At 30.2% G+C, this 9693-nt stretch overlaps 1 protein-coding gene across 1 annotated transcript; it reads left to right on the top strand.

Moving 5' to 3' along the window:
- The first annotated feature begins 4492 nt into the window (after positions 1-4492).
- LOC124930360 lies at positions 4493-5089 on the top strand. The gene has a single exon (XM_047470712.1). The coding sequence runs from the start codon at positions 4493-4495 to the stop codon at positions 5087-5089; it is 597 nt and encodes a 198-aa protein (XP_047326668.1).
- The last annotated feature ends 4604 nt before the right edge of the window (positions 5090-9693 follow it).

Here is a 9693-nt window from a genome sequence, read left to right as displayed (position 1 = left end):
CTATCCTGATACATGTTTGCTTGAGTATTGAAACTAACTGCTCTGATACCAATTGTTAGGATCTAGGTCGCCGCTGATGGACCGGGGGTTGGACCGGTTAGCGGTTCTTACTCGTAGGGTGGTGGTTAATCCGGTTAGAGATTAACACCGGGGTTTCAATACTACACAACCTGTCACAAACCCTTGAACTAGGTTCAAGCGCGGAAGAGGTTTGCTTTCAGGTTGAAGCGGCACACTTGTATGATAGGCGGAATCGGTTTCGGATGATGGAGATTTGGAAATGGTGGGTCGGTTTCGGTAATCTGGATATTCGGTATGGTTAGTATAAAGTCGGTTTGGAGCGGTGTGGTTAAGTTAGTCGGTTAGATGATGAAGCCGACAGAAAGTAAATAACAAGACAGATTTTATGGATGTTCGGAGATAAAACTCCTACGTCACCCCTTCCTCTCGAAGCCGCGAGAAGGATATTCACTAAGGAATACAAGTACAATCCGATCGAGACTTATTTCCTGCTCGATAATACTCTTACAATTCACACCGAAATTGTAACACACACTTAGAATTTAGCACTTAGGCTTTCTTAGAGTAACACAGTTTTATCACTTGTAGTAAATGCTCTCAACGCTTCACTTGTCTAGCTTGATGTCCCGCTTAAGTCACTACATTTACTCTTCTTCAGCTACCCCTTTTATAGGTGAAATATGCCAACAGTCATATTTCACTGCCTTGAATCTGATTGGCTGATCAGAAGTGCAGTGATTCAGTGATTCAGTGTTTCAGACCTGCGGTCGTTTCCTCAGACCTGATGGTCAAGCTCAGACCTGGCATTATGTCTCAGACCTGCCGGTCTGTTCTTCCGGTTTGTAAGACAAACCTGCTGGGTTTGTCTTTTACTCAATGTAGGCACTGTCTGTTTGGACAGTTGTCTGTACTTTGAAGATTTCCTTTCTGGCTTATCCCGAAGTAGAAGGATCCGGTAGTACTGTTTTCTGCAGCCTACAGTCTTTCCTCAGACTTGCATGGATATGGAAGTATTCAGTCTGCTCCTTTGGTATCATTCTCAACAGATACCCAAATTGTCTTCTTGTACTGGTCGGTTATTTGACTTGGCCGAATGTCTTTTGGTAGTGATGTAACCGGACTTCTTCCGGTTATTCTTGTCTTGTGGATGATCGGTTGTTTGATGATTCCGGTTTTGAGCTTTGACCGATCCTTTCTTTGTGCGGTCACGTTCCGAATACTCTTGATCGGTTTGGTAGCTTGACCAGTTAGGTTTCTTTAGTCGGTTCTCTTGTTCATCCGGTCCGGTTCCTTGTTCCTGCATGGAAAGTTTATTTAAGTTAGGTTTATTTGAACCGGTCTGAATTTATCTAACAGAAACTAACCTTATTTCGACATCTTTTGTTCATAACTCTTTCTATTATAGATTGTTCACGTTTGGTTAGAGGTCGACCTCTATTCCTTTCTCTCACGGGAGAGTGGATCAATTGTGTTGATGCATAAGGTGTTGGTGCAGAAGATGTATATGAAGAAGGTGTTAGTGTAGAAGGTATATGAGCAGAAGTTGTTGGTGTAGAAGCGGATGTTGTCAAATATGCAATAAACTTTTCTTTCACTTCTTTCACCACTTCAGACAAAAAAGAAGTATTATGATCAGATTGTGTTATAATCTGTTGGAGCTCTTACATCATTGGAGTAAGATAGTTATACTGATTTCTTTCAATGTCACCATATTAGAATCATAAATGTTATTGATACTTTGATAACCTCTTTTCAAATCTTTGCGCCAGCGGTCAAAGATATAATTATCAGCACCATATTCACCTTCATTCTTCTCAAAACCGCCAAAATATGTCTACACGTGAGTCCTTTGAACTCAAACATTTGACATTGACAGTTTATAAAATATGTGTCCGTCGGGGTGAAGTTTACCTTTACATAAATATCTCTCCAATGTTCTTCAGTATTACCTTGTATGTTCTTCACCACTCCAAATGTAGTTGTTGTCCCATCGTCTTCAAGTATGGATGTATCACAGAACATCAACCCTTTCATCTCATTCTAGAACAACTTAAAAATGTCGTTTGTATATACACTCTGAAATTTCTTTTCCAATGAATACCCACTCATAATTGGAATAGTAGAATTATAAGAATGAAAATCCAATTATTTTTCCTTTTCTATGTTCCTCTTAAGGGTTTTGTGTCATATTGCTCTACAAATTGTTTTATGAATGTTTTAGAATGAAAAAGTCATCAAAAAAACATTCGTGGATTCACTTCTTTAAGATGTTGACATACCTTCCCAAAAGTGGCATTTAACATACATAGGAATCCATTTTGCAAGTTCTACGTGCAAGGAGTTCAGCTAATAGTTGTCTTGCAACTGAAACTCATCTATCATTTTTAGCCAACTATCTTTACACTGCTCGATTGTGATTGAGTTATAGACAATGTTCTTCAATGTCTTTTTATACTTTTATAATGAGAATGTACAGACAATTTGGTGGGGAGTTTCTTCATTATATGTCAAAGACAAAAGCGATGATGGGTGTTCGGAAAGACCTTTTCAATTGCAATGGTCATTAATCAACATTGGTCAGTGATTATTTCATTTGAAGCACGTCCGTTCATACATGTTAACCATGCTTTGAAAAGCAGATAAATGATTCTGAATCCTCACTGGACATTAATTTGTATCCTAGTAAAATTGATTGTCCATGAAGATTAACACCGACAAAAGTAGCAAATAGCGTGCATATCATAGCGGTTTGTCAAATATGTTGCGTCAAATGTGATGACATTCGAGAAGTACACGTAAGTAGTTATGCATCTTCCATTAGTCCAAAAGACATTCTTTATCCGTTTTTTCTCGTCCACATCATATACATAATAATAATTTAAACATCTTTGCCTTCAATAGAAATACTGACATAGCACTTCAATATCACCAGTTCCTAACCGCAATTGTCTAGCTTGTGAAATATAATTTATGCAGCTTTTTTCATCAAAAGTCATATTATCATATCCACCAGCTTCAACTACAAGTGATTGATATGATTTTGACAAAGTAATTACAGCTTCGTCGTTTAAATTCAATCTTCTCTTCGCACTTGGATCTAGAACCTTGTGAGATCTAAGATGTCTTGACTTTCTAGGACTCAAGATATGGTTATGGTCATGGAAGACACTAGTTATCTCAACGACACCTTCATTTCAAACTGCAAAATTTATCTTAGCCTTACAACATCTAGAACCATGTTCGTCATGTTTTTCCCCTTTGTAGAACATGCACCACTTTTGGCACAAGCGATAGAGAACCACATTTGTTTACCATCTGGACCGTTCCTTGCTCCTAGCTTAGAAATGCCAAAACCCTTTGATTGGGCATAAACGTTATAAAATTCACGAAGCTCCTTTTCGGAAGGAAAAGTCATTCCAATACTAAGGATTTGAACATAGTGTATTTCAACTTTGGGATCCATGAAGCTAAAGAATAAGAGAGAAACTATATTAAGAAAAAGAATAATGTTTTGGATGAAATGGTCCAGAACATGGTCATGTTTTCAACCAATTGGTCTCGAACATGATCATGTTGGGGACGAAATGGTCTCGAACATGGTCATGTTTGGGAAGAAATAATCCCCGAACATAATCATGTTCGGGAAGAAATGGTCCTGAACATGATCATATTTGGGAAGAAGTGCTCCCGTACATGGTCATGTTGGGGACGAAATGATCTACAACATTATCATGTTCAAGAATATTGCTCTCGAACTTGATCATGTTCAGGAATATTGGTCCCCAACATGATCATGTATTGAACCATTTCGTACCCAACATGGACATGTTCGGGAGCATTTCATCCCAAACAGACCAATATTACCCCCAAAAAAATCATAAGTTTAAGTAAAAAATACATTACATTTTAATCTGGTGGTTGTCTTCTTCGCGGCAATCGTCTTCTTCGTAGTGGACTTTACGGTGGTCTTCTCAGCGGTCTTCTTCGCAGTAGTCGTCTTCTAGGTCGTCGTCTACTTCGATTTGAGTTACTCATTGAGAGAGAAATCTAAAGCTCATACTTTTGAGCTTTTTCCGATAGAAGAATAATATGATTTGATTCTAGTTTGGCTATGATTTGATCAAAACAAAAGCGTGCCATATATTTTTTAATTTTTTTCTCTCAAAATCGACCGTGGCCTTTTTATTCCACTCTAACACCCAAGTGGGAGGTCGCAGGGAGTCGTTGTCCTTGCTATCCTTCCTCGTATACTATTCTAAGTGACAAAAGGAAAGATTATAAAAGAAGAAGCATTATATAATTAATTATTCTCCACTATCAAGGTGTCTCTCTATAAATATACATTTCTCATCCTCTCTCCCATTTCATTAACAAACAAACAAGAGTAGAGCAAACCAATAAACACTACTCATCTTTATCCCATAACAACTCATATCTCTACATATAAATCCACTTTTTACAATTGAATCAAATGGATTCATTTGGAATCTCAAACATCCATATCGAAAAGACTAATCCAATCTTCCGTTACCAAACCAAGAAAAAGATCGAAGCTCTCTTCCGTCTCATCGAAATGATTCTCCTTCTCCTTGCCGTTTCCAGTTTCTCCACCTATAAAATCTCCGGCGAGTACTTCCGGTCACTTTTCGGCATCATTCTGAGCCCTCAGATTGTCTTTTTAATCGGAAATATCATCGTCGCAGTTCTCTTCATGAAATCCGGTTTCTTTTCAAGTTCAAATATGAATGAAAGTATTGATACAGATTTCTATCATGGGTATGTGAAAATCGGCGAGAAAAATGTGAGATTTAATGAACAAAAACAGAGCAGTTTAGATATTGCTAGAGTTAAAGATATACCCAAAAAGAAAGAGAGGAAGATTGAAAGGAGCTTACCGGAGAAAATAACGAAGAGGATTGATCGAGAAAACATGGGCAGGCAGTTGAGACGGTCGGCGACTGAGAATTGTCGGAAAGTTAAGTGTCCTGAGAAGGAAATGAACGGCGAGGAATTCCGGCAGACGGTGGAGGCTTTTATTGCGAGGCAGCAGAGGTTTCTCCGGGAATAGTTCCCGGCGGCAGTGGTCTCCCTCGAATCATAACTTCTTCTTTTTTCTTGTACTTCCTTACTATGTTTTTCCCATAAATGGTTATGGATGTATATAGTGCTGGAAAAGGAAATCAGACTCAAGGTTCATAAAGAACTTTTTTTTTTTTTTCTGAAATTGTAAACTTTTGTACAAAGCTGGAATTTCTATATTTGTCCAAAAAAGACCTCAAAATATAGAGATATGAAACTCTCATTTAAAAATCTATTTTAAAGAAGTGAAATTATTAAAAATCATAGGCTTAACCAGCATGAATTAGTGGCACTTCGATAAAAAAAAAGAATTGGACAAAAAGAAGAAAAACAAACTATGTTGTATATAAATTGGATGATATCCCCAAAAGTCTCACTTTGGCATACAATTATCAATTTAATCCTAATTTTATCTAGTTAAAAAAATACATCATATACTTATGTAAATGACATATCATTTGCAGGCGCCACAAATTAATTAATAAATAAGAAAATGATATGTCAAAATAAGAAAACGAACTTCTTGACGATTTATAATCAAACTAAAAAATGATTAGAATTGTGATAAATTCGAGCTCATATAAGACATTTTTTAATTTAAACTAACAAGAAAAACAAAAATATCAAATTAACTTCATTTCAAAGTAGCAAATTAGTCAAAAAAAAAATTTGTTATCATACCAAAAAAAAATTGAGTTTAAAAAACAGTACTACAAGGGAGGTAAATTAATAGAATTCTCGTGAGCTATTCAAATTTCGACTCGATAAAAAAATTGATTGAGCTCGTTCGTTAGTCTTAACAAGCCGAGCTCGAACTCGTTTAAAAACTTAAAAATTTAAACGAGTCAAGTTAGAGCTTTTAGATATTTAGTTCGTCAGTTCGCGAACATGTTCGTTTAAAGATTTGTTAAAATATTTGTTTAGCTAGACTCGTGGATATGTTCATTTAGTTTAAAACCTCCTTTAATATTTATTAATATTGTTAAATAGACTTGAATATTGGTTTTTTAATAATGGACTGACTTAATTATATATATATATGGTTGGAATTTTGTATTTGTTGAGACTTATTTAAATGTGATTAGTCATTTAGAAAGTTAAAATTTTTGTGTTCAAATATCACTTCCAATTATGTATTTGTTAAGATTTTCAATGGCTGAGTATTATATATTTATGTCATAACCTCTCTTCTTATTTTTCAATGATATTATTGAACTAATTGACGTAATCGAGTTTACCTTGGTGAATTACATTAAATTTGTATTATTTATTTATTATTTTTGTTATCTTTAATAAATTAATATTTAATAACCTAAAAAAAATTAAATTATTCATTTAAGGTGAGACTTTCCTCTAAGTTGTATATGAACTCTTAACGAAATTTCTTAACAAGTCATAAAAGAGCAGAATTCGAACAACTTGTAAACCCAATTAAATACATACAATTTTGAGACCATTTGTTTGGTTTTGCTCAGCTAGTGAAGCAACCCTAAGTACAACAACAGAAACAAAAAAAAATATATATTCCTCTGTGTATATTAACGTGATTTTCAGTTTATGAATCTTTTGAATATGTTCCACCCTTTAGAGAGTTCAAGTGCATAAAAAAATAAAAAAAATAAAAATATTTACAAATTAAATTTTTCTTAAATATTGAATCTTACATCAATAATCATTAAATTAAAAAAATAAAACTAACTTAAATATTTATTTTTTAATTTTAACATTAAACTATTATACATTTTTATATTATTTAAAATAATATTAAAACAAATTAAAAAAATAAAAATTATATAAAGCTTCATGATATTTCTTTTCATTTGGGCTGGCCTACTCTTAACTGCAAGATTATCTACAGTGGTTATTTCACTTAATTTCTTACTAATTCATTTTGTTTTGCTAAACAGTTTTTTCTTATGGTTAAATATAATAATATACCTATAAATGATATTGGTTGAGAATTTTAAATTTATCCATAATTACGAAAAAGTGTATAACCTTTTAAATTTGTGTAATATTTATTTAGCTGACAAAAAAAATTAAGATCTAAATATGACACGTCAAAAGTCAAGGTATGCTTCAACTCAAAGTGTATTTAGTTGAATTAAATTAGTAAAAATTAAAGCTAACTGAATACTCCAATTTTATTGAAATAATAATTATTTAACTTAAATTATTTTTAAGTGATAATTAAATTTGTAATTTTTTCTTTTAAAATCACTTAAATTAATTTATTGCGTTTAGGTTGTATTATTTTATTTTTATTTTTGTTATAATTCACGCTGCTTTCTAACCATATAAAAGAATTTCTTAACAAGCCAACTAATATATTTTGTTAAAATAATAATTATTTCAACAATAAATCATTAAAAAAAATATATTTTTTTATAATATAATTTATTAATCTATTTAAAATTATAAATAAATAATTTATAATGTATTATTTTTTAACTTTTTAATAAATTTATATATGTTATTTTGAAAATTTTAATAAATATATATTATTTTTAAACTTTGATAAATAACTAAAATTTATTTTATATTATTTGTATGAAGATATGACTTATTTAAAAGTTGGAAAATATTTTTAGTATTTAAAGTGTTTGCAGTTTAATATGGATATATTAAAAAAATACAGTGACAATGAAAATAATACAAGTACAGAAATTAAATTAAAATGAGTTAACTAATGCATTTGTGAACTATAATAAAATTTTACTTTATTATATATGATAAGATTTTAAAAATTCATTTTAATTTTAAATTTAGTGAATTTGAGAATTCGTAGTGGATTGGAACACTGTAATTAGTGATCAAAATTGGGTAAGAATTTTTAAATTTCAGCAATTTTTATAAATCCTCATATTAACTCCTAAATAATTTTAAATTTTCAAAATGATATATATAAATTTATTATAAATAATTATAATAATATTATAAATATTTATTTTATTAATTAAAAAATTATGTAAAGATAATTAATTATAGTATTAAAACATTTTATTAAAAATACTAATTTGTGTGATGGTTTTGATGTTAAAAAAATGATTTAAATAATTAACGTTTTAACAAAAATATTTGTTGTATAGCTATCATTTTTTTGCTATAGATGTTTTGGGTTTGAATGTCTTAATATGCTTAGGAAACAGTTTCATTATTATTATTATTTTGTCAATTTGAATAAATATGACATAAATTTACCAAGTACAAGCAAAGACAAGTCTATAAATAAATTTAAGATTCAGTCAAAATCATAAATAAATTTAACCCTTTTTAAAGTTTTTGCTAATTTCCTTTATTTGATTACTAGTTTTCTTTATAATAGTAAATTGTGAGATAGTTAGGTCAAAAAAAAGAAAAAATTTAAGTCTCAATTCCCACTAACAATAGCTTAAGAGAAGCTTTCATTGCTGGTTACCTTAATCTACAAATTTTTATTTAAAAAATGTTAAACTCTTATATGAGTTTTGCTATCTCGAAATAAATATATATATTTTTTAATTAAAATTATTATTTCGATTCATTTTAATTTAATTTAAGATAATTTAAGTTCAAATCTAATATGTTATATTTAAATTAAAGAGTCAAAATAAAAAAATTACTTAAATTATTGACAAAATATAAACGCATAAAATCAAAAGTTTATTTAAAATCGTAACAATTTAATTTGAAAAAAAAATAATTATATATTATTATTATATACATAGAATTTTATAAATTGACCATTTATATATCTATATATATATATATTTAAACATAAAATTAATTAATAATGATATTAAATAAATGACACTGTAAAAATAATATATATTTTAAAATTTATAAATAAATGACCTTGATTTGAACTGTTAGACATGATTGACCTGGCCAAGCCTAAAAGTTCATGGGCTAAGACAAACTAACATAGGCAGCTCAATCAATGTATTCAATACATTAATTTTTTTATATATATAAGAGTTCAATTATTTATAAAAAAAAAGTTATATTTACTAATTGAAAATAATTTATTAATATAAAATATTTGTTAAATTAAATAAATAAAAAAATCAATCTAACTAGACCACCATTCCTCTTACCCACCTACTATTACAACTCAAACTATTTAATGAATTAAATATCTATAAAAAAAAATATCTTAAATGGTTTGGTCAATTAAACTCAATTACTAATAAAATAAATTTAAATTTTTAAACAAATACAAGATTGTGGGTAGCTCATTTCCCAACTTTCTAAATAAGAATCAGTTTTAAAAATCAGTTACAACTAAATAGTCTAATTAGGCATAGTGGGTAACCACCACAACATTAATTGTTGAATGATGTTGACATCCTACTTAATTTGTATTACCAAATCAAATACTTAATTAATAATGTTGTACCAAATTCAAGGGGATAAAGAATGTTCCATCTCATAACCTATTCTAAGGAAATTAAGATAATATTTCCAACAACTAGCTATATTTTATGCTTTTTATATTTTTTTAACAAAGTATTATTAAAATATATATAAAATCTCTTAAGCAACACAATAACATAATAAAACAAAACATGTTCCTAGGTGATGTCAAATGTCTCAAACAAAATCACACATCTT

The sequence above is a fragment of the Impatiens glandulifera genome, chromosome 3, assembly GCF_907164915.1.
Source record: "Impatiens glandulifera chromosome 3, dImpGla2.1, whole genome shotgun sequence".
NCBI lineage: Eukaryota > Viridiplantae > Streptophyta > Magnoliopsida > Ericales > Balsaminaceae > Impatiens > Impatiens glandulifera.
Note: the sequence above shows the minus strand (reverse complement) of the source record. Positions and strands in the feature narration are given on the sequence as shown.

Excerpts from the sequence above, each read along its gene's own strand:
- LOC124930360 (XM_047470712.1), top strand. The coding sequence starts at position 4,493 with ATGGATTCATTTGGAATCTCAAACATCCATATCGAAAAGACTAATCCA.